The 26454-nt window shown below is 33.6% G+C and overlaps 7 protein-coding genes across 7 annotated transcripts in view; all 7 read left to right on the top strand.

Annotated features, from left to right (window-relative positions):
• On the top strand, window positions 1–765 carry HELRODRAFT_150636 (hypothetical protein; the record flags this gene model as incomplete). Its single annotated transcript, XM_009021735.1, has 1 exon — window positions 1–765. A coding segment is annotated over one exon (765 nt), but the record flags the coding sequence as incomplete, so codon positions are not given.
• Window positions 766–6396: 5631 nt separating this feature from the next.
• Window positions 6397–7161, top strand: HELRODRAFT_150637 (hypothetical protein; the record flags this gene model as incomplete). The annotated part of the gene is made up of 1 exon (XM_009021736.1): window positions 6397–7161. A coding segment is annotated over one exon (765 nt), but the record flags the coding sequence as incomplete, so codon positions are not given.
• A 1498-nt stretch (window positions 7162–8659) lies between these two features.
• HELRODRAFT_161865 (hypothetical protein) lies at window positions 8660–10819 on the top strand (the record flags this gene model as incomplete). The annotated part of the gene is made up of 2 exons (XM_009021737.1): window positions 8660–8760; window positions 8857–10819. 2 exons carry the CDS (start codon window positions 8660–8662, stop codon window positions 10817–10819), a joined length of 2064 nt encoding a protein of 687 aa, XP_009019985.1.
• A 1158-nt stretch (window positions 10820–11977) lies between these two features.
• Window positions 11978–14713, top strand: HELRODRAFT_188761 (hypothetical protein). The gene is given in 2 exon segments (XM_009021738.1): window positions 11978–14401; window positions 14421–14713. 1 exon segment carries the CDS (start codon window positions 12034–12036, stop codon window positions 14242–14244), a length of 2211 nt encoding a protein of 736 aa, XP_009019986.1. The 5' UTR covers window positions 11978–12033; the 3' UTR covers window positions 14245–14401; window positions 14421–14713.
• Window positions 14714–17828: 3115 nt separating this feature from the next.
• Window positions 17829–18444, top strand: HELRODRAFT_161867 (hypothetical protein; the record flags this gene model as incomplete). Its single annotated transcript, XM_009021739.1, has 2 exons — window positions 17829–17890; window positions 17982–18444. The coding sequence occupies 2 exons, from the start codon at window positions 17829–17831 to the stop codon at window positions 18442–18444; spliced, it is 525 nt and encodes a 174-aa protein (XP_009019987.1).
• Window positions 18445–18589: 145 nt separating this feature from the next.
• HELRODRAFT_161868 (hypothetical protein) lies at window positions 18590–19975 on the top strand (the record flags this gene model as incomplete). Its single annotated transcript, XM_009021740.1, has 2 exons — window positions 18590–19878; window positions 19939–19975. The coding sequence occupies 2 exons, from the start codon at window positions 18590–18592 to the stop codon at window positions 19973–19975; spliced, it is 1326 nt and encodes a 441-aa protein (XP_009019988.1).
• A 4794-nt stretch (window positions 19976–24769) lies between these two features.
• The window catches only part of HELRODRAFT_161869 (hypothetical protein), a gene marked incomplete at both ends in the record, with an annotated part of 29378 nt that continues 27693 nt past the window's right edge, over window positions 24770–26454 (top strand). Inside the window, 3 exons of the mRNA XM_009021741.1 lie at window positions 24770–25364; window positions 25823–26056; window positions 26235–26401. Coding sequence (XP_009019989.1) covers window positions 24770–25364; window positions 25823–26056; window positions 26235–26401 — 996 coding nt within the window. The remainder of the gene's footprint in view (window positions 25365–25822; window positions 26057–26234; window positions 26402–26454) is intronic.

Here is a 26454-nt window from a genome sequence, read left to right on the forward strand (position 1 = left end):
GAATCATCGCGAAAATCATGGAAGGAAAGCAAAAATTCTACTGGGCTGTGGGCGGATATTTCAGGAAGGTACGTGACGATCACAGTGCCGTCAGCTAGCGTAAGAAATTTAGAAGATCCAGGCCCCGTAATGAGCATGTACGATACACTTCTGAAACATTACCACGATCTGAGAGGCACTGACATCGACAAGCACCGGAAGATGTGGATTGTGGCGGACGAACAACCAGTTGCTGGCTACATGCATGCCGGCTATCCCATCGTAACTCACATGGATGTGGCCGATCCCAAAAGAGATAACTTCCTCCTCAACGAACAAGGAATAAAAACCAAAACTGAAAGCTTCTGGGGGATTTTCCACGAGATAGGCCACAACATGCAGCAGGGAGAGTGGACGTTCGAAGGTACTGGGGAGGTGACGGTCAACATTTTCACCCTCTATGCCATGAAACAAATTGGAAACATGGAAACGTGGATTCATCCGTGGCTGAAGAAGCATGTGGAAGCAGGCATCAAATACGTCAATCACGGAGCTGATTTCAACACATGGAAAAAGGAGCCGGGTACTGCTTTGCTAATCTACGCTCAACTGGTGAATGCATTTGGCTGGTCTATCTTCAAACAAGTTTTTCGTCGCTACCAAAATTTACCCGCAGTGGAAAAACCCAAAAATAATCAGGAAAAGATGGATAAATGGTTTGTTATATTTTCCGAGGAATGCAAATTCAACTTGGCTCCATTGGCAATATATTGGGGATTTCCAATCACTGATGATGCTATCAACAAGATGAACGCACTCAAGTTCCATAGTTTTCTGCCGAGTGACCAGTTGACTGAAAAAACACCTGCAAGAATTAAAATGCTTTCCGAGAAGTTTCCTAATCTGAAAAGAAATTGTAAAAAATGATCTTATTCATTCAAACGTTTGTTCTTTCATTCATTCATTCATCCATCCATTTGTTCGTTTGTTTGTTCGTTCATTCATTCATTCGTTCGTTCATCCATCCATTCATTCATTTAACTGAATGACTTTTTATTTCGCTGACTTATTTGTTAATTTGCCATTTATTTGAGAGAGCTTATTCTATGGTATGTAGCAGACAAATTATTTTCAAATGACAAACATTTATAAATTTTATTTTTTTAAACTTTAACATCTTGATCAGTACCTAGCCGGTAATAGTTTTTTTAAATGAAACTTAAAACTGCCACACATTAATGTATTGATGTATTAGTTTATTTATGACTTTTAGTTATATCCATGTACTACTGCATACTCGTGCCTTAATTTTATTTTCTCAGTATTACAAATCTTCTTTTTTATTTTCCTGTTTTAAGGGTTTTTACAAGTTAATTATATGCACGGTTAAGTATATTTCAGTTTCTGGTACAATGTTTTCAAAAATTACAATTTTTTAAATTTAAACATTAATTACACAGACATTATACTAATTATTGATAATTGCATTATTAGTTTTAATAAAATAATTGTTTCAATTTTGTATTTTCTATTTTGAGTTGATGTAGCAAGCCTAACGAACTTTATAAATTTTACGCTCAACTCCAACGACATGAAATAGAATTTTTTTCATAAGTATGTGGAGTGTGTTATGTATTTGAACTGCCTACAAGGCAAAAAATATATTCTCCATTTCTCTCTATCTCTGACTGTCTTTCTTTCTCTCTCTCTCTCGCACACACACACACACACACACACACACACACATTTTTGTATATCATATAGAACTTACCACACAATACGTACACACACACACACACACACACACACACACACACACACACACACACACACGCACGCACACAGACATACACAATAAGTTTTCCGTCATTATCAAAATTTATCCGCCTCAAAAAGACCCAAAAACAATTAGGAAAAATCAATAAATGGTTTTCTATTTTTCTCAAAAGTGTAATTTTAGTTTAGCTCCATAGCTCCACTGGCCAAATATTGGGGCATACCCCTATCTGAAGGGGCTGTTGGAAAGAAAGTTGAATGACTTGAGGTTGGAAAATTTTTGATAAATGATGATAAAATACTTTCTTCTTACTCTTTATTTTTGAAATTCTTCACAACACTTGAACGTACCCAAATATTTTTCACCTTTCAACCGTTCTTAATTTTCAAACAAGTATGAGGTGCAACATCCAGATGATATGCCTGTTTCAGAACACTTTATTTCACAATTTTAGCCGCGTGTGAGACTATAAACAGATATATGAAGTTGAATGGGTATATAGATAGATAGGGAAAGATAGGGAGGAGTGAGAGAGAGAGAGAGAAGAGAGAAATAGTGTTCACATGATAATGAATATGCTTCAAAGAATCTTTTAACTAAAAAAGAACTTTTAAATAAAATGACCTACAAGCATCTGCAAATAATTAAGAGATTAAACAAATAACTTAACGAGGTGCTACTACAACCGCTAGGAAGAAATTTATTTTTGACGCCACTGAAGCGACTGTGCGTGCGATGCTGCATAAATAATTGTTCAATTATTAATATTATTTATTATTATTATATGAAGAATTATACGAATAGGAAAACTATATAGGAGCGTTCTCTCAATTTGGATGAATGCAATATTAGTTTAACACAAATGTTATTTCATCGTTATTATTGTTGTGTGTGTGCGCGTGTGTGTGTGAAAAATGTATACATAAAATCAAAAAATTTTTAATCAAATTTTTACTAAATGATAATGATATAATATAAGGCAAGTGGGAGAAAACCAAGTGCATCAATCGTATTTAAATAAATAAATATATATATAAATAAATAAATAAAAAATATATATATATATATATACATACATACATAAATTAGTTTGTTGATACATCTGATTTTTTTCAGATATATATATATATATATATATATATATATATATATATATATATATATATATATACATACATACATTAGTTTGTTGATACATCTGATTTTTTTCAAGTGTAGACAATTATAATTGACGTTAATTACGTTCGTTGTATTCAATTAAAATTATAAGATTTTTATCCGTTAAAATCATAGATTTAGATTAATATTTTGTTTTATTTGTTTTTTTTTCTGTAAATTATATATTTGAAACCATAATTTTAGTTTAACTGAAGATCGCCATTGCGATGTTACGAAAGATTAACTTTAATCTTTAACAATGTATGAAGCGCAGAGCAGTAAGTGTATTAATGAAAGTAGTACAAAAGATTCTTTTGAGTGTTGTTATTGTGAAGTTCTTATTAATAATAAACCTCTGGATTATTCTGAAGAAACATTACGCGTTACAGCCAGCAAGAAAAACTTGAAATACTATTGCAATGATTGTTTGAAGTTTTCAGAAAATACCTTAAGTCGTTTGGCAAACTTATTGAAATCCATTTGGATACTAATTATTCAATTAATTAATTAATTAACTAATAAACCAATTAATAAATACAAAAAGTGTTTATAATTTCTTATATTACGAAATAAGTGAATATCAGACGCTTGCCAACTCACCAGAAAACAATCAACACAATAACGACATTATAATCGGATCAATGGATTAAATGTGTAAAACACGTTACAAAAATTTCAACACGAACATACACGCACACACACACACACACACACACGCATGCACACACACACACACATATATAATAATAAGAATAATAATAAGAATTTTAATATTTTTAATTGATAAATAATTATTAATTAATTAATAACAAAAATAGTAATATTTTTAATTGATATATAATGAAAATAAATATATAATTTTTTCCATTTTTACAGAATTTTCAAGTTGAAGCATCTCCAAGAAATCCTTGCTAAAACATAAAAAATATAGGACAAAAAAACTTCAAAACGCATCAACAACTTAGCCACATTTCCATAAAACGAAGTTTGTCAGGATGGAAGAATGTCGCAATGAGATTTTGAACCAGGTGGAAATTGTATATAAAATAGGACTTCCGGGTCGAATAATTGTTTTTGGCGAAGATGCGGAATCCATAATAACAGGAGAAAATGAGGAAGACACCGTGATTGCGGCTGCTAAGTATGGAAAGGGGAGGATTGTCGCATTCTCACATGATGGTTATGGACATCAAGCCATCAACCTGAAAAGTGATTTTTCAAATTCAACACTCTACAAAAATATTCGGAGTTGGTTGGTGAGAGGATGTGTTGAAACGTCAATTAGATTTTGTAAGTTAGATGATTTGAATGAAACTTTTGATGCTCCAACTTTGAAAGAGAATTTTGATATTTTGGTATCGTTGGGAGCGAGGGAATTTCTCGATGTATCCGTGGTTGATGATTATATAAACAATGGTGGGGCCTTCATCCACGCTATAACGCCTTGGGGGTGGGCACAGAAATATCCCAACAAAACCGTTGATCAAATACCGTACGCACGGATTCTTGAGTGTGCTGGACTTGGTTACAAGTTGGATATTGCTACAGATCACAATGGTAGTTTTCTTCCCCATTTGAGCAAGAGCGCAACTGCAAACTTATTTAAATTTACTAATATGGAGAAATGTCGCAAGGAGATTTTGAACCAGGTGGAGATTGTACACAAGCTTGGAATTCCGGGTCGAATAATTGTTTTTGGCGAAGATGCGGAATCCATAATAACAGGAGGAAATGAGGAAGACACCGTAATTGCAGCTGCTAAGTATGGAAAGGGGAGGATTGTCGTATTCTCACATAGTGGCTACGGTCTCCAAGTCATCGACCAAAAAAGTGATTTTCCAAATTCAACACTCTATAAAAATATTCGGAGTTGGTTGATGAGAGGATGTGTTAAAACTTCACTTAGATTTTGTAAGTTAGATGATTTGAATGAAACTTTTGATGTTCTAACATTGAAGAAAAATTTTGATGTTTTGGTATCTTTAGGAATGAAGAAATCTCTCAATGTATCCGTGGTTGCTGATTACATAAAAACTGGTGGGTCCTTCATTCACGCCACTACGCCATGGGGGTGGGTACAAATCAACCCCAATAAAACCGTTGATCAAATCCCGTACGCACAGGTTCTTGAGAGTGCTGGACTTGGTTACAAGTTGGATATCGCTCAAGATCACAATGGAAGTTTTCTTCCCCATTTGAGCAAGAGCGCAACTGCAAACTTATTTAAATTTACCAATATGGAGAAATGTCGAAAGGAGATTTTGAACCGGGTGGAAATTGTACACAAGCTTGGACTTCCGGGTCGAATAATTGTTTTTGGTGAAGATGCGGAATCCATAATAACAGGAGAAAATGAGGAAGACACCGTAATTGCGGCTGCTAAGTATGGAAAGGGGAGGATTGTCGCATTCTCACATAGTGGCTACGGACTCCAAGTCATCGACCAAAAAAGTGATTTTCCAAATTCAACACTTTACAAAAATATTCGGAGCTGGCTTGTCAGAGGATGTGATAAAGCTTCGCTTAGATTTTGTAAGTTAGATGATTTGAATGAAACTTTTGATGGTCCAACTTTGAAAGAGAGTTTTGATATTTTGGTGTCGTTGGGAGCGAGGGAATCTCTCGATGTATCCGTGGTTGATGGTTACATAAAAAATGGTGGGGCTTTCATCTACGCTATAACGCCTTGGGGGTGGGCGCAAAATTATCCCAACAAAACTGTCGATCAAATTCCGTACGGACAGGTTCTTCTGAATGCTGGATTTGGTTACTCGTTGGATATCGCTAAAGATCACAATGGTAGTTTTCTTCCAGATTTGAGCAAGGGCTCAACTGCCAATATTTGTAAATGTTTCAAAGGTACACAGACTCTCGATAAAATAATTGAAAACTCCGCATTACTGAACAAAATTGTCGAACTCCCACCCAAATACAGCGCTCAATTCAAAACGAATGTGGAAAAATTCTGGAAACCTGCCGAAGAGAAACTGAAAAGTTTGTATCCAAACGGTAAGATATTGTGTAAAGACTTAGCTCAACGTAAAGTTCTCGATCTGTGGCAATTCGTAGCAGATCTTCAGGCAAACCAGCACTTCAAGGCTCCATGTATCCACGTATTCCCTGGTGATTACGTGGTTGATTCACCTACGCTGGCATGCAAGGCGGTGAAATATTCATCCGATAGAGATGCCTATTTTTTTCCTGGTTGTTACGTCGCCGCAGGTTCGAAAGCCACCTTGGAAGTAACATCGCTGAGTGGAGTTTGGAGAATTTTTATTGGGGCTCACACGGATATCTTACCTAACCCGCAAGTTAATCGCTGGCCCAAAGCTAACAGAAAAATTCAAATCCAATCTAAAGGAACTTTCGATATATCATCTTATCTGGGAGGTAGTGTGGTGTTTGTGAGCCCTGGAGGTTACAGCAGCATTGAGGCAAAACTTTTAAACGTCGTTCCATCTCCTCGCTATGATTCCCAAGACGAATCATCGCGAAAATCATGGAAGGAAAGCAAAAATTCTACTGGGCTGTGGGCGGATATTTCAGGAAGGTACGTGACGATCACAGTGCCGTCAGCTAGCGTAAGAAATTTAGAAGATCCAGGCCCCGTAATGAGCATGTACGATACACTTCTGAAACATTACCACGATCTGAGAGGCACTGACATCGACAAGCACCGGAAGATGTGGATTGTGGCGGACGAACAACCAGTTGCTGGCTACATGCATGCCGGCTATCCCATCGTAACTCACATGGATGTGGCCGATCCCAAAAGAGATAACTTCCTCCTCAACGAACAAGGAATAAAAACCAAAACTGAAAGCTTCTGGGGGATTTTCCACGAGATAGGCCACAACATGCAGCAGGGAGAGTGGACGTTCGAAGGTACTGGGGAGGTGACGGTCAACATTTTCACCCTCTATGCCATGAAACAAATTGGAAACATGGAAACGTGGATTCATCCGTGGCTGAAGAAGCATGTGGAAGCAGGCATCAAATACGTCAATCACGGAGCTGATTTCAACACATGGAAAAAGGAGCCGGGTACTGCTTTGCTAATCTACGCTCAACTGGTGAATGCATTTGGCTGGTCTATCTTCAAACAAGTTTTTCGTCGCTACCAAAATTTACCCGCAGTGGAAAAACCCAAAAATAATCAGGAAAAGATGGATAAATGGTTTGTTATATTTTCCGAGGAATGCAAATTCAACTTGGCTCCATTGGCAATATATTGGGGATTTCCAATCACTGATGATGCTATCAACAAGATGAACGCACTCAAGTTCCATAGTTTTCTGCCGAGTGACCAGTTGACTGAAAAAACACCTGCAAGAATTAAAATGCTTTCCGAGAAGTTTCCTAATCTGAAAAGAAATTGTAAAAAATGATCTTATTCATTCAAACGTTTGTTCTTTCATTCATTCATTCATCCATCCATTTGTTCGTCCATTTGTTTTTTTGTTTGTTCGTTCATTCCTTCGTTCATTCATCCATTTTTTTAACTGAATGACTTTTTATTTCGCCAACTTATTTGATAACTTTGCAATTCATTTTGAAGTATTATCCGTATAGTAATTTTATCGTTTTATCGATAACTTTGCAATTCATTTTGAAGTATTATCCGTATAGTAATTTTATCGTTCAAATAATTTTATTACTGTTATATCACATTTTTGTATATCAAATAGAACTTCTCTTATTTTCTTGTAGTACATGCACTGCACACACACACACACACACACACACACACACACACAGACACACACACACACAGATACATAATCTAACTCAACACTTTTATGTAATCAATTAATCAATTAATAAATTTTTTCGATAATAAGCTTACCTCAATTTGCCGTAATTATATCAAAAATAACCAAGATTTGGTTTGTATTAATAGAAAAAATAAAATTTAAAAAGACTTAACAAAACAAAGCAAAACATAGTAAATAAAACAAAAGTTTTATTGTTCAAAGTTTCATCGTTTAAAATTACATTGAGAAGTTTCAACGGATTAGCATACAGAGATTAATTTGTTTAATCACCATGAGTTGTTTGATTAATCGTTTATTTCCGCACCTCTAATGCTAAAACTTCAAATTCTCCTTTTACACATTGCACGGCCTGCCAGAAATAAACTCATATTTCAGATAAATTAATATTAAGAAAAACCTAATACGCTCAAGGAAATTACTAATTTATATTTTTTTATTAGAAATAAAAAAAAAGCGCGAGTATTAGCAAAAGAACTAGCAGAATATATATATTAATAACACAATCCCGATCGACTTGATAATAATCAACCGTGAGATTATCGCCTGTGCTTTCATTTTAATAGAATTTTTTGCAAATATTTTATTCTATCAACTGTTTGTTAACTTGTGGATGTATTTATATGCGCCCAAAGGTTTGATAAGATTGTAAACAAATTTTGCTGTTTTTAATGTTACAACATGACCCTTGACACGGCGTGTTATTTTATTTTACTACTTACTAGCATCCAGACAAACGCAAAGTAAATTTTGGTTTCTTGTTAAATCATTTTATACAAAAATTATTTTATTGGATGTTGAGTTATATTGAAAAATAGTGTAATTAACAATGTTACACTGAAACTTTTCACTGACTACTATTGACTGATTTTATTTTACTAGCTCCACAGAATCTTTGAATGGATAAGAGAAATGGAGAGACGAAATATTACTTGGCGTTGAGCGGGTCGAAGAAAAGTACTTGCCAGGCCAGATGATCGTTTTTGGCAGCAAGGCAGAACCGATAATAACAGGGGTTAGGGAAATCGATGCCGTTGTGGTTGCCGCTGAACTCGGGGAAGGTAGAATCGTCGCGTTCTCACATCCATATTATGTTTCAGATTTAACATACCAAAAAATTAATTTGCCAAATTGGAAATTTTATCAAAATATAATCAAATGATTAATTAGAAAAAATGATACTAACTCAATTAAGTTTGGGTTTTTGGGTAACTTCAAAAGACTAATTGATGTAAGAACGTTGCAAGAGAAATTTGATATCTTGGTGGCGTACGGTAGTACCGAACCTCTCAATCATTCTATTTTCTGTAACTCGCTTGCATATGATTTCGTGAAGAACGGTGGGGCTTTGATCTACTCGTTTGCACTGTACTGCTGGGATAACTCAGATCCGATAGAAATGATGAATCAGATTCCCTACGGACACATTCTTTTAGAGGCTGGCCTCTGTTACTCCAATACTTTTGCTAAAATCCATAATTCGATAGAAACAAATTCCAACAAAGCTGAAAATGCAAATCTGCTCAAGTTTTTGAAGAGCAAGCCGACTTTTGAAAGTTTGTTAAGCAATGAATCATTTTTGAAAACCATTTTTAAAATTCTATCAAAGTACGCAATAGAGGTGAAAATGGAATTAGAAAAAATTTGGATTGAAACGGATAAAAAATTGAAATCATTGTTCCAAAAAGGAGAAATTGATTGCAAAAATTTGTACGAACGTCAGGCGGTTGATGCCTGGCAGCTTTTAGCTGATCTACAACCTAATCAACAATTTAAAGCACCTTACATCAATATTTTTCCTGGCGATTATCAAAATCTACCAAAATTAGTAGAAAAATTTGTCGGATTTTCTTCTGACAAAGATGAATATTTCTTCACGGGGGCATATGTAGCTGCTGGTTCGAACGCAACTTTGGAAGTAACCAAGGTAACAGGAAATTGGAAAGTTAATATTGGTGTTCACACCGACATTTTATCAAAAGTCAAAATTTCTCGATGGCCTAAGATGGTAAAAGTGGTTGATATAAAAAATACTGGAGTGTTTGATATATTGTCTTACATTGGAGGTTCGGTTGTGTTTGTCAGTTTAAAGGGAGATTCAAACATTGAAGCAAAACTTTCGAATATTGTAATATCTCCACGCTATGATTCTCAAGACAAATCATCACAACAATCATGGAATGAAAACAGGAAACAGCAAGGATTGTGGGCGGATATTTCAGGAAAATATGTAACGATTTCGTTGTCGTCATCAAACGTGATAAATTTAAACGACCCAGATCCAGTGATAGAGATATACGATAACATACTCGTACATTATTACGACTTGAAGGGTGTCAGCATCGTTGAAAGCAGGAAAATGTGGATTGTAACCGACAGACAAACATCAAGCGGGTACATGCATGCCGGATACCCAATCGTAACTCATTTGGACGTGGCAAACCCAAACAATACAAATTTTCTGCTGTGTGAACAAAAATTGAAAACACATACCGGTAATTATTGGGGAATATTTCACGAAATCGGTCACAATATGCAGGAAGAAGACTGGATGTTTGACGGGTTGAACGAGGTGATCTGCAACGTTTTTGCGTTGTATGGCAGTGAAAAGATTGGAAACACCGATCCATGGAAACATCCATGGCTAAGAAATTCCGATAAAAAAGCAGTAGAACATTTAAACAACGGCTCAGATTTTAATGTTTGGAAAACTAAGCCAGAAATTGCTTTGTATGTTTATGACCAGTTGGTAAATCTCTGTGGTTGGTCGACTTATAAAAAGGTTTTTCAACGTTATCCTTCATTACCCGAATCAGAGAAACCGAAAACTAATAAAGAAAAAATTGATAAATGGTTTACAATTTTTTCAGAAGAATGTAACATGAACTTGTCTCCATTGGCTCTCTTCTGGGGAATCCCACTATCAGAAAATATCACGAAATATTTGAAGTTTGAAATTCGACTGCGTTCTGCCAGACGACGACGTCACGCAAAAGAGTCACTCGAGAGTTCAATTCGTCTCTCAGCGGTTTCCCGGTTTGAAGAGAAAATTGAAGTTATAGAGACGGTGAAGCAACGGAATTTTAAAAATTTTATGACTTTTTTATTGGCTGTGGTTCTGTTGGCGGGTTAAATAAAGAATTGTTAATGAAATTTTCCAAATGTCACGCCTCCGTACTTTATCTACATACCAGCAAATTAAAAAAAATTAAAAAATCTCAAATGTATGTATGTATGTATGTATGTATGTATGTATGTATGAATGAATGCATTTATGTATGTATTTGTATGTTTGTGTGTGTGTGTGTGTTGTGATGTACCGTTGTTGCATGTTTGTGTTATTATATATATAATTATATATATAAGTGCGTATGTACAGACGCTAATGTAATCTATTTTTGCGCTAAAAAATGCTACCAAGAAAAAAGATAGAGAACTGCATTTTTAAGAAAACAAACAAGTGATGAAGTAGAAGCACTTATTTGAACGGCATTTAATGAGAAACCCCCTCGCCACGTCAAAGCAGCCGTTCATTGTATATCCTTCTTAATTTTTTCTGCTTTGGTAGTATAAAATCAGCCTTAATCTAACTATATATATATATATATATATATATATATATATATATATATATATATATATATGTATATATATATATCATACGTATGACGTCAAATTGTTTAATTTTTGTAGCGCGAGATATTCACAGAGCACTTGCTTAATACGTACATGCACTTTTGGTAGGAATATTATTGTTTACATACACATTCACCAAGGTATGGTTGTGACATTTTTACTGTTTATAGTGCGTTATTGTTAATATTATTATTATAATTAATATTTTATATTAGTTGTTATTATGATTAATATTGATGATAAACAATTATAAATAAACAATGTACACATGTGTATATAATATATGTATATTATATAGATGTACGCGCACATGTACATATTAAAATACAAAATTATTCAGCAATTTTTTCGATTTTAGACAGTTAATAATAAAATAATAACTTTTATTTATTTTGTGAAATAAAGAAAAGAAGTATAAATAATAATTATTATTGTTGCTATTATATGTTTATTATCATTATTATTATGCTATTATTACGTGGCGAGATGGTAGAGTAATGGTTAAAGCGTCTAGTATTGCTGTTGCTTTGGCCGAGTTTGAAAACAATGAGAACCCCGCTTATCACATGCAATGCCTGAAATGCGTGAATTGTTTGCGTGTGGTGTTGATACCTCCGACAATAAATTACTAAAATTTAAAAAATTAAATTTAAACAGAGATTGAACTATAGCCATCCAGAACTTGAAAAACGAAAAAATTTTGGAAAAAAAATGTCTGCCTGGTCCAAAGAGATATTAGCTGGTGTTGATACATTCCACATCAATGGGTGCCCGGGTCAGATAGCAATTTTTGGGACCCATGCCGAAGCAATCATAATGGGGGCCGACAAACATGACGTCATTTTAGCTGTGGCCCAGTATAACAATGGACGGATTGCCGTATTTTCTCACGATAGTTACGGTTACGAGATTTGTCAGTTAGGTGGCAATGATCCTAATCGTAATGGTGGTGACAATGATGATGGTTCTAATAGTGGTGATAGTAGTAGTGAAGATGGGGAGGAATGTGAGAATGATGAAAATGTAAATTTAGTTTTGCACAAAAATTTACGAAAATGGCTAACCTTCGATAAGAAACCGGATAACGAATTGAAAATTCTGGAAGTAGCTGACATTTCTGAAGACATTGATTTCGAGAAGTTGATGACGTATGATATTGTGGTTTGCTATTGCCCTGAAGAAAAATGCCCATCCAACCTTATTGAAGAGTATCTCAAAGCCGGGGGGGCCCTTGTCCACGCCACCACACCCTGGGGCTTCATTCAACTAAACCCCAATATGACCATCATTGATTTTCCTTATCTCAGAATTTTGCACGCTGCCGGCATTACGTTGTTAGGGGGAGTAGCTGAACTTGGTGGAAGAAAATGTTTGCCAACCAATAATGCAAAATTGAATGAGGCTCGATTGACATTTTCCTTCCATGACCAAGATGATATCGTTAGGTTTTTAGAAAATACACATCAGCTGGCAAAATTAAACAAAAATAAGTGTTTTGATCAGTGCGAGCAAAATGATTTAGTGTGTAATTTGTGGCCACGCGTCTGTGAATCAGTTGAAAAAATGTGTCCATCAAATGGGATTAAATCTGAAAACATATTTCAAAAACTCATCTTGGACACCTGGAATAATATTGTTTGTATGAGAAACGAATGCTGCAAAGCTCCAGGTATAAAAGTCTTCCCCGGAGATTTCGAAGACCTTCCGCCTTTGATTGACAAGGAGGTTCATTTTGAATCGAAGTTCGAAGAGGTGCATGTCACGTCGTGTTACGTTCCGGCTGGCAGGGAGGTGACAGTTGAGGTGAAACGCCTCGTGAATAATTGGAAAATTTTAATCGGTGCTCACACAGATTGTTTAGATTTAGTGAAAGTAAACAGGTGGCCAGTCATCTGCAAAAAGATTGATCTACTTCAAAGTGGAAGTGTTACATTTTCTAGTCCTTACGGAGGGTGTTTGTATTTCATGAGCTCGAATAGAGGTGACGGGGTTATTGACGCCACTGTTCGGAACGTTGTACCCTGTCCGGAGTTTGATCTTTCAGATCCGGCGACAGCAAAGAATTGGAGTGAGAGAAATAATTGTCCTGGTTTGTGGGCCAATTTATCCGGTAAACACGTCATTTTCACTTTTCCGAGAGCAAGTATCTTAAAGTTAGATGACCCGACAAACATTTTGAAGATGTTTGATGAGTTGATAGGACACTATCACAACCTGCGTCAGACAGATGTGAACGATTACAGAAAGATTTGGATAGTAGCTGACAAACAGCCAGTGGCAGGCTACATGCACGCTGGCTATCCCATCGTAACCCATCTCGATGTTGCTAATGACAATGAGGAATGTTTCCTCCTGAAGGAATCTAGCTTCAAGAAGGGTTTATTTTGGGGTATATTTCACGAGATCGGTCACAACATGCAGCTGCCTGAATGGACTTTCGAAGGGACGGGAGAAGTGACGTGCAACATATTCACGCTCTACGGAATGCAGATGATGTGTGGCATCGATCCTTGGATACACCCCTGGCTTAAAGACAACTTACCGAGAGCTTTGAAGTATTTGAATGAAGTGGAGCCATCTTTCGAGGAATGGAAGTCTTGTCCTGAAGTGGGACTATTTGTATTCGCTCAACTTATCAAGTATTTTGGATGGGATATGCTGAAGAAATTATTTGCCTCATTTAAAAGTTACAGACCTAAATTAAATTCAGAACAGGATAAAATCGATAGGTGGTTCCTTATATCTTCTGAATTATCCGGTTTTAATTTGGCTCCTTTGGCTTATCTGTGGGCGATTCCTTTGTCGGTTGGTGCGAGAGATGTGATGGCGAAACAACCGATTTTCCAGTTTCCTGAGAAAGATCCGTTGTTGGATTTGGTGCCGGGAAGGGTGAATCATGTCAAGAATTATTTTCTCAAATAGGACTTTGATTTAAAAATATTCATTTTAAAATATGTATCCGTATTCATCTACGTTTTTCAGAATTTTTCCACAGTGTCATATTTTTCACAATTTTTCACCATTTTTCATCATTTTATCCCCCTCACATGATCGCGTATTTTTGATTTTTTTAACTCCAACGTTAACCAATTCACCGTACCTTTACCAGAATTGTTTCTGTCACGTGTATCATATCCATTAGGTTTTTGTCTAATCACACGTACAACATGCACCATCACGTACACAACAACAACACACAACACGTACACAATGAATAAACCTAATTAAACGAATTTTTACATAATCAAACAAATTTAAATTTTCTGACGGAGGCTTGGTGCGTGTAATAACGATCTTTCATTTGATGTCGGAATTCTTTAAAAGGAATTTTATTATTTTGGGCTTTTAGATGCTTTTTTATGAAAAAAAAATAGAGAAAGTCTAAAAGTTATAGAATGAAAAATTTCAAAACGACTTCTATCTACGTTAAAATAAAATTAAATGCTAGGTGGCAGACCAAACAGATTGTATATTCAAGTATGTATGTATGTCTGAAGTAAGTATGTAAAGAACATAGATCAATGATTAGAAATTTACAATAGTCGATCAATAAATATTAATTAATTAGTTAATTACCCAATTAAATTTTAATTATTTAATTTAATAAAATCGTAATTTTCAAGGTTGTTAAGTTTATAACTCACTACTACCTACCATAGTTAAACTTTCGACTGTGTGTAGGAGATAGATAATGAATCTATAATGAAAAATTTAAATATTTTTTTTCCGTTATAAATCGTAATTTCTCGTCTTGGCCATCATTGATTGTGTGTATATTTATGAATATATTTATGTGTATATTTGTGTTTGTGTGTATATATGTATATATATATATATATATACATGCAAGTATACAAGCATATGTTTACACAAGCATATGTTCAGCATCATCACCATTATTACAACAGACATCATCGTCACAACAAACATCATCACAACGAGCGTCGTCGTCTTTACCATCATCATCATCACCATAATTCATCATCGTCTTTCATCATCGTCATTAATTCTAGATAGAAGCGGAGAGATAATAACAAAAGCAAATACTAGAGAGATATCAATATTGGCAAATTATTATTATTATTGCTTTTATTTATTTATTATTATTATTATTGTTTTTCTTACTTCAGCTACTACTACTACTGCTGCTGCTACTACTACTTCTACTACTACTACTGCTGCTGCTGTCGCTGCTACTACTTCTACTACAACTTGCTACTTCAACTCTTTTAATCCTAGACAAGAAACATGCCATGAATTAATAAAATTCATTCATAAACAGTAGCATTGTAAGTACCGCTGCATATTGTGAAATACTACACAAGTTAGACGAGCGACTCATTAGTATTAGAAAGTATCAAAAGTATAGAAGGAAACAAAATGGCTTTCATAGAACATACACTGAGATATTTTTCTCTTTGGCTGATTTTACAGAAGAAATCTCGCCAGTGTATTTCACTGCGTGTTCACACTCGCGCGCACATACAAACAAATTCATTCACGCATACACGTACAGATACACATACAGACACACACACATGTACACACTGTCTGGTAGTGTTTATGTGTGTTTGTGTGTTAATGTTCTGATATATATATATATATATATATATATAGCATATATAAAAAATGCATAAATTCATATGCATTTATAATAAAGATGCATACATACATACATACATACATACATACATACATACATACATACATACATACATACATACATACAATATTGTTTATACAAAACATACAACATGCCGAGCTGAAGCAACGGTGCTATTGTGACCAAGCAAGCAATGACCACAGAGATACGAACGTGATGGGTATATATATACAAAGCGTATACAAATAAATACGTACGTTCGTATGTATGTATGTATGTATGTATGTATGCATGCATGTATGCATGTATGTATGTAGACGTGTTGTGTTGTTGACTAGTTAGGCACGACTCGCGACTTAATTCAAACCTAACACGTACGAAATAGAAGCGTGATGGCACGCATACATACACACACACACACACAAAAACACACACACATATACATACATATATATATGCACACATTCAAACACATACATACAAACATACATACATACATACATACATACAAACAAACATATATTCCAACTCGCCCTTATATGTCTATGGCGTTGGGCTTGCGTCAATTATAAAAATCCTAAAATCGGTCTAATGATTGCGTATATGTGTGCGTGTGCGTATGTTTGTATGTACGTTTGTTTGTATGTGTGCATGCTTGTATGTGTGGTGTGTAAGTTTGTTTGTTTGTATGTGCATGTTTGTATGTGTGTAAGTTTGTTTGTATGTGTGTAAGTTTGTTTGTTTGTATGTGTGCGTGCGTCATTAATAACGACGAATATAACATTGGCAATTCACGCCTCTGCATGTGAGCGATAATAATATACCGACCATAGAACAATAAACAAAAAATAATGACTACCAAGAATAATTAACAATGATAAATAAACATCGCTAATCAGTTTCTAAACGATGATGAAGATGACAACGAAATGTTTTAGTACTATTGTACAATGCTTTAAATACTCTAAAAAAGTACTTCAAATAACAATGTCGTTATGAATGAATTTATCAGATATCTCAAAAAGAAATAGTCATGAATCACTCTGTATTCGAACCCGAACAGCCTGACACGGAAACAATCCCACGCTATTAACCATTACGCTATCGTAGTGAGCTGGTTAGTGTAAAGCAATTTGATTGATTAAATAAATAAATAATTAAATGTTTATTCGCGGATATTTCATTCCTCAAAAATGCTCAACTAACGAAACATTAGAGAAAAAAACCATCAACAAAGCGAAAGTGAAACAAAAAATGAAAAAAATGCCATTGAAGGAGAGAAAGAGAGAGAGAGAGAGAGAAAGAGAGAAGTAGAAAAAAAGATGAAGAGAGAGAGAGAGAAAAAGGAAAAGAGGGTGAGAAGAGAGTTATTGGTAGTACAGTCAGTCTGTGGTCAATGTTTATCCACCAATATCGTCCTTCACTGGGTTTGTTTGTATGTATGTATGTTTGTATGTATGTATTTTTGTATGTATGTATGTATGTATGCATATATGTATGTATGTAAAAAAAAATGGCGTCCAGCTCGCTTGTAATAAATGAGTTCCTGTATTATTTAGAAAATAATTGGAACTTAGTTGAGAATGAAACGTTTATTAATAATATATCTGAATTTTATATTTATGAAAATATTGTAAATGCAATTAAATTGCTAAAAAGTGAATTAAATAATTTTAAAATTGAAAAAAGTGAAAAATTGCAGTCGCGCGGGAACATGAAAATTGAGAAAATATTGGAATGTATATCGTTAATTAAACAGTTGGAAGAAAACAAATGTTGGGACAAATGTCCATTATTTGTTAGTTGTAATTTAAATAAAGTTCCAAAGTCTGAAAATAAACCAGAAGTAAATAAATTGAAAAATAAATTAAATTCTAATGTTGTAAGTGACTTCAGTACTGAAATGACAAACAAGGAGGGACAAAAGAAAAATGTCAGTAGTTCTCTGTGGTCAGACATAGCAAAGTCAGAAGACAACGGTACCCCGTTCTCAACTGTAAACGGAAAAAAAATCACGTCAAAATAACAACAATTGTGAGAAACAAAACAACTCAAGAGAAACCAGCAACAACCCAACAAACAACAAACAAACTGGAAAAAAGACAGCTATGAAAATAATCGGTAAAAAAGTTTCAAATGATTGCAAACTGAAGGCAGATAAAATCTTAATGAAAAAATCTGTGTTCTGTTTAAGCAACGTCAGCAAGTGCCACAGAAATGATGTGATGGCCTACCTAACCGACAATGGTATCCATGTTGTTTCCTGTTATCCCGTACTCAAACAATTCAATAAAATGGCACCAGCTTCTACAGCCGACGTCAATAACAATAATAATAGTCAAACTGAAAATAAAAAAACAGATGAAGAAGAATCCAGTACGTTTAGAGTTTGCATCGATAGCTCTGATTCTAAGAAAATGAAAGACCCTGACATAATGCCCCAGCACATTATAGTACGCGAGTGGCAATTCAATAAGAAACCAGAAACAATTGTCGATCAAACAAAGAAAGATGGATAAACAACATGTTGATAATGATGATGACAGCAGTGATGATGAAGAAAAAGACAATTTAAACCCCAAGCAAACTACATGTAAAAAGTATGACAATTTTAAGTCGTTGAATGATGAATATAAATTAATAAATAAAGATTTTGATAGCAGTATGTTTTTCAACTTAATGCATTTGAACATAAGAAGTTTGGTCAACAAAACCGATGAATTAGAAAGCTATTTGTCAAACAGTCACATCAAATTCAATGTAGTTGCGGTAACAGAAAGCTGGTTAAACGAACGTACTGAAAGTTTTGTTGGCATGGATGAATATAGATATGTAGGCAAAAATCGTCATGACAAACACGGTGGAGGGGTTGGTTTCTATGTCTGTAATGATTCTACCTTTCGAATAAGAGATGATTTAAATACCATTGGCTCGCCAAAGTTTGAAATGTTTGCAATAGAGATCATTAACAATTTTAAATCTAAAAATTCAATTGTGATGGTTAGTTATCGACCTCCAATATACGAAATTAAACAATATTTTAAAAGATTAGAACAAGTTTTACAAATAACTAGTAATGAAAATAAATTTGTTTATCTTTTGGGGGATCTAAATATTGACTTATCGCCAGAAGTTAGCAGTATAAATAAAATTCAATTGAACCAACTTGTGACATGTTACAACCTCAAATCCATGACCACAGTTCCTACAAGAATCAGTAATACAAAAAAATCCACTATAGACATTTTGTTTACAAATCATCCAGAAAATATTATACAATGTGGTACCATTTTATGCGACCTATCAGACCACATCCCACTTTTTGCTTCCACTAATCAAAAAATAAATAATAAGACAGTTGCTGACGTTACATTTTCAAAATATTCTTATTCAACACACAGAATAAATAACTTAAATGAAGGTTTATGTAATGCCGATTGGACAAGTGTGCTGAGCTGCGATAATGTAGATGTGGCCTTCCAAAATTTCATCGACATCTTTCGGTTACATTATAAAACTTATTGTTCAGTGACCTCTAAAAGACAGGCTCAGAAGATGACAAAAAACAAATCGTGGATAACTAAAGAATTTAAAAAAATGTTAAAAAGAAAGAAAATGTTATATAAAAAATATCTAAAGCACACATCGTCAGACAACTTTACAGCACTCAAATCATGCAGCAAATTATGCAACAAGATCGAGTGCCAGTTGAAAAGACAATATTATTTTAATCTTCTACAAAAAAGCAATGGCGACAGCAAAAAAACATGGTCAATCATCAATTCTTTAACGAAACGAAATAACAAAAAAACATCAACAATTCAATTAACTTTAAATGATGATCCAATTGATAATCCTGAAACTATCCTCAATAATTATTTCATCAATCAGGCCTCAGATATGCAGCAATCATTTGTGGAAGACACAAGATGGAAAAATTATCTTCAAAATGGGTCAGTAAATTCATTTTTTTTGTAACCGTGTTTCATCATCTGAAATCATTTCAACCACAGAACTTTTCAAACCCAATACGTCGAGTGGTTACGATGAAATATCAACCAAAATAGTAATATCAACAATTAAATCAACAGCAACAATTCTTGAATATTTAATCAACTTATCACAAGGGCATCTTTCCTAAGTGCTTCAAGACATATAAAGTTGTTCCAATTGCAAAAGAAAGAGGTAACTCAGAGGTTAAAAACTTTCGACCTATATCTTTGTTGCCTGTTTTTTCGAAGATTATTGAAAAATTGATGCACAGTCGTTTGCTCAAATTTTTTGAAAAAAATAACATTCTTTCTAATCATCAATTTGGTTTTCGAAAAAACCACTCAACTGAAATGGCAATACTGGAACTGATTCAAAAAATTGGAGTCGCAAGTGAAAAGAAAAATTATGTAATTGGAATATGTCTCGATCTGTCAAAAGCTTTTGATTGTATTGACCATTCGATTTTATTACACAAACTTCATCATTGTGGTATAAGAGACTCCAGTTTGACTTGGTTTCGTAGCTACCTTTTATCAAGATATCAATTTTGTTACCTGGAACAATAAAAATTCAAGTAAATTGATCAACAAAATAGGCGTTCCGCAGGGCAGCATTTTGGGACCATTGTTATTCATAGTGTTTGTGAACGATCTACCGATGGCCTCGAAATTTTTTAATTATGTTTGTTTTGCTGACGATACAAATGTGTTCAGCAAAGGAAAAGATATTAACATGCTCATCAAATATACAGAAGAAGAAATTAAACATGTTAACTCTTGGTTCTCACTAAATAAACTTACTTTAAATAGTTCTAAAACGCAGATGATAATCTTTGGACCAACTCAATATTTAAACTACAAAGAACCTTATAAAATTAAAATAAATAATATTGATATCTATGAAAATAAAACAGTTAAATTTCTGGGCGTTCATCTAGATCAAAAGTTAACGTTCCGTGATCACGTTAATAGTGTTACAAACAAACTTGCCAAATCAACTGGTCTGATGAACAAGGTGAAATTCTACCTCACAAAAAAGAGTCTGAATTTGTTGTATCACTCACTTTGTATGCCACACGTGATTTATTGCAACATTGTCTGGGCTGGCACGTCTCCTTCAGTCACGGATCCGGTTAAACTTATGATGAAAAGGGCCGTCAGAACCATCACCATGTCAACGATGAGGTCTCATACCAAGGAGTTATTTACGACAACCAATAATCTTAATTTTAATCAATTGAATATTTATCGTACTTTGATTTTTGTGTATAAGCAGCTTAATAATCAATTGCCTAATACGTTTGCTAATTATTTTAAACATGCTAACAGTCATAGGATGTCTAATTATTTGCAATCGAATAAATCAAAAACTAACATTTTACATTCGCATGTAATCTGTAAGGGTCCTAGGACCTGGAATAACATTATTAAGAATGTTTTTCAATATAAGGCGAAATCGGCTACTGATTTTTAAAAAAAAGTTAAATCGTTTTTAATTAACAATTATTAAAATTATTATCCTTACTAATAATGTAGAGATGTTTATAAAATCACTAAACATTTAATGTCCTAGGACCTGGAATAACATTATTAAGAATGGTTTAATTTAATTTAATTTAATTCTATGATTAATAATTTAATAAATTATATAAGAAATGTATTTACATCATGAAATTTATGTTCTCTATCTATAAACAATTTCTGTTGATATTTTTAATGCGATTATAATTATTTATGAAACATTATTTTTTAGTTAACTACCTTTTGTTTTATTATCTGTTATTAACATACTAACAACTAACAATGTTTGATATTAACCACAAAACTCTGAACATATTTGTCTAGGTGGCTGTCCTAGATGAGCCCATTAGGGGCTCCATCACATTAATCCTGTCTCTTATTAATTATCTGTAATTTTGAGGAGCAAATAAAATTTCGTTTCGTTCGTTTCGTTCGTTTCGGTTTCGTTTCGTACGTCCGTACGTACGTACGTACGTACGTATGTATGTATGTATGTATGTATGTATGTATGTATGTATGTATGTATGTATGTATGTATGTATGTATGTATAGATGTATAGATGTATAGATGTATAGATATACGAATGTATGTATGTATGTATGGGTGTATGCAGCTTGGTATCTTTTCGACACCTTTCTGTATCTACCTTACATGGGATTTAATATAGTAGGTTTTTTAAAAATTCTGTGATAAATAAAAATAATAATAATAATAATTGTGATAACAATAATAATAATGATAATAGCGCAAATAATTTGGTTTAAAAATAATAATACTCTTTAGTATTGGCGAGAAATCTGTTCGTCAAAATCATCACAAAACAAAGGATTAGTGAAGATTATAGTAATAATAATAATAATAATAATAATAATAATAATGAAGTAATATTAATAATAAATTTAATTATGTTATTAATACTAGTATTATTATTTTAACAAAATCGTCTCAAGGCGTTTATTAATAATTTTATTATTAATAATTACATTATTATTATTATTATTATTTAATTACGTCATAATATTTATAGGTTGCTATACGAATTTTATTTTTACTGAGTTGTTAGATAATTTTATTTAGACTCAGATGTTTTGCAACAGCGAAATTATGAAAATAAATATACGCTAATAATGAAATTGATCAATATTAATAATAAAATATGTATAATTATGACTATAACTATAATAATATAATATAATAATAATAAATAATAATAATCATCGCTATACAACTATTGAAATAGAATAAAATTAAATTTTCACATCTTTAAAGAGAAAAAATTAACAATACTACTACCACCACCACCACTACTACTACCACTACTACTACTACTACAACAACTACTACTACTACTACAACAACAACTACTACTACTAGTTCTAAAGTAATTATAATATTAATAATAATAAAAACAAAATGATATTGGTATAGTTTAACCATTCGGATTATTATAACTAAGGGACATATTCCACAATATTGGATAGTGCATTTTTTTAAAATGTTGGTTATTATTATAATTGTTATTATTATTATTGTTGTTGTTGTTGTTGTTGTTATTATTGTTATTGTTGTTGTTGTTGTTATTATTGTTATTGCTGTTGTTGTTGTTGTTATTGTTGTTGTTGTTATTGTTACTGTTGTTATTGTTGTAGTTGTTGTTATTATTGATATTGTTGTTGCTGTAACGATCTTTGGAATGAAATTTTATCTTAATCATCATCTCATCAAATCGTTTGTATGATACTTTTATTTATTCATTTTTATTTGTTAGTTTGTTTGTGTATGTGTGTGTGTGTTTGTATGTTTGTATGTGTGTGTATGTTTTGTATATTTGTATGTATGTGAATGTATGCGTGTATGTGTGTGTTTGGATGTGGGTGCATGTTTTGTATGTTTGTATGTATGTGTATGTGTGTGTGTGTGCATGTGTGTGTGATGTGTGTGCGTGTATCATTCCTTTTGTATGTATGTTTATGTGTGTCTTTATTTAAGTATAATAATAATAATAACAACAATAATAATATTAATAATAACAACAATAATAATAACAATGGTAATAATAATAATAATAATAGAATTCATAGAACTCAGCATATATGGTTTGAGTTTATGAGAATTTCAATTATTTCGATGAGGCAACATGCATATAAGATAAGATGATGTGTGTGTGTGTGTGTTTGTCTGATTGTGTATGTGTGTATGGATGTTTCTATGTTGCTTTAAGTTAAATAAATATGGCCAATGTATTCAAGACAAAGAAACATATATAAGTACACAAACATAAGTGTATACAAATAAACATACATCCAGACAATTGCATACATACTAGCTAATAAACTAACATATAGGTATACAAACATACAAATATGCAAACATACAAATATGCAAACACAGAAAGAACTGTACGATCAAAACAAATATAATGTAGATTGTGATTTATCTAACGATATTCAATCTATTGTAATTACCGATGAATGAGCATGTAAGTATGTTTTTTGTATGTATGTATGTTTGTTTGTTTGTATGTTTGTTTGTTTGTTTGTATATCTTTATGGTTGTATGTTTGTTTGTTTGCTTGTTTGTATGTATGTATGTTGTATGGATGTATGTATGGATGTATGTATGGATGTATGTGTGTATGTATGTTGTATGTATGTATGTATGTATGTATCATCATAATCATCCTCATCATCATCCTCATCATCATCCTCATCATCATCATCCACTATCAAACGAGCACATGAATTAGCTAGTCATGCTTCGTTGGTTAGCTCTTTTTTTTCCATATCCATAGCATCTTTTTTACTTCCGGTTGTTTAATTCTTTTTTCACTTTTTCTGTCTTTCCAATTTCCTCCTTTTTCTTGGTTTCTCTTTCACTCTTTCAATCTTTTAATTCGTATCTTTAATTCTTCCCCAAAATGATAATTATCATTTCACTATTGAGTTGCACAATCATTGGCGCGTTCTGCAATAAAATGGATTTATTTTAAATAATAAACACCTAATCTATGCTCCACTCTCTCTCTCTTTTTCTTTCTCTCTCTCTCTCTCTCTCTTTCTCTTTTTCTCTTCCTTTTCCTCATTCAACGTGATATCACCAAATTTTTATTTCACTCATCTATCGCGATTGTCTAACCATTTTAAGGTAATTTTACTGTTGCAAATCTGCCTAGATTGGGATAGAAGAATTTCAAGCACACAACACCATCAACATAAAAACAAAAACAACAACCATATCATTTTTGTCATCATCAGCAGCAGCGTTAACAACAACAACAACAACAGCAACAACAACAACAACAACAACAACAGCTGACCAATAGTACGCAATATGACATGTACCTACAGCAGTGTGACAGCGTTAGCAGCTGTTTTATTCAAACACTCAGCTACCAACAACAGCAGCCACAACAACAACTACAACAGAAGCCACGAAAGCGGCCACAACTTCCAAAAAATCAGCTTCAAAGTTTTAATAAGAAAGATGAAAATAGAGGCCAACAAATACTACCCTATATCCACCAACAAAAACAAACTATTGACCAACAACAACAACTACCGCAACTATTATGCCGCCAACAACTACTACTGCAACAACTTCCAATACTACTACTACCACCAACACCAGAAATGTCGCAACTACAACTACCTCTACTACCTCAGCCACAACAACGATCGCTTTTACTACTGCTACTACTACTACAACAGCAACAGCGTCAACAGTTTGAAAATGGCGAATCGTGCGCGGATAAAATCATTTGGCGACGAAAGGATTTCGGCGAATTTAATTTTATGCAATGGCATACGCGCATTTTACACTCAACACTACAGCAAAGACATCAACAAATGCAGCAGCAACAACATCAACAACAGCAACTACAACAACAGAAACAGCAAATTAGTGTTTATGATTTCATCCAGCTTGAGTTCTTTCAACACAGCAATCACTATCATAACCAACAACATCATCATCATCATCATTATCATGAATGCGATTATGAAAAAAATCTGCATAAAAACACGCCCTTATCTACGCATACAACATCATCGCCATCATTATCAGTACTGCCATCATCATCATCGTCATCATCATCTCCTTTTTCAACATCGTCATCATCATCATCATCGTCATCGTCATCAGCATTGTCTTTTGTTTTGCAGCGGAATATTGAATCCTTTATATTAAGAGACTCTATAGTCTCATCAAACGATTTTCTACACACTTCTCATCATCATCAACATCACATTCCTAGCACTTCACAACAACGTCGTCATCATTGTCATCATCTTCATCATCATCGTCATCATATTCATCATCAGCAGCAACAGCAGCAGCGTCGTCATCGTCGTCATCATTCCAAAGTAACAAACCTTCCCAAACTAGATTATCCGGATCGCAATTATCAAATCCGTATTCCGGGCGGGCAAAAGTTTCGCCCAAAAAACCAAAAAATTCTAATTAAAACATTCTGGAAGTTTTACCTCTGTCCAACTCGGCTCCAAAAACCAATTCGACACCAAAAAAATTTTGCCAGAAGTGTCGTTCGTTACGTCATAGAGACGTTTCGGTACAGATTTACAAATAAACCGAAGATTAAAAATAGTAAAGGTAACAGAGGTTTGGCAGGAAGAAATTGTAACAGAAATTCGGTCTTTTTGATATTTTTTTTGTTGATCAGTTCTATGTTTACCATGGACGCGCAAAGAATAGGCAAAGAAAATCAGTCTCATCATCGACAACAACAACAACAACGACAACACCGTCTTCGTCGTCTTAATTTGAATATTTTACATAGCCAATATCAACAACATGCCAATAATTTTGAACCGTTGCAAGACCAGCTACAACATCAACAACAACAACAACATCCGCAACATCAACAACAACAACATCAGCAACAAAAACATCATCAACAGCAACAACAACATCAACAACAACAACAACATCTACAAAAGAAACATCGTTTTTACCATCATTATCATCATCAACAGCAACAACATCAACAACAAAATCGT

The sequence above is a fragment of the Helobdella robusta genome, assembly GCF_000326865.2.
Source record: "Helobdella robusta unplaced genomic scaffold HELROscaffold_3, whole genome shotgun sequence".
NCBI lineage: Eukaryota > Metazoa > Annelida > Clitellata > Rhynchobdellida > Glossiphoniidae > Helobdella > Helobdella robusta.

Excerpts from the sequence above, each read along its gene's own strand:
- HELRODRAFT_188761 (XM_009021738.1), top strand. The coding sequence starts at position 12,034 with ATGTCTGCCTGGTCCAAAGAGATATTAGCTGGTGTTGATACATTCCAC.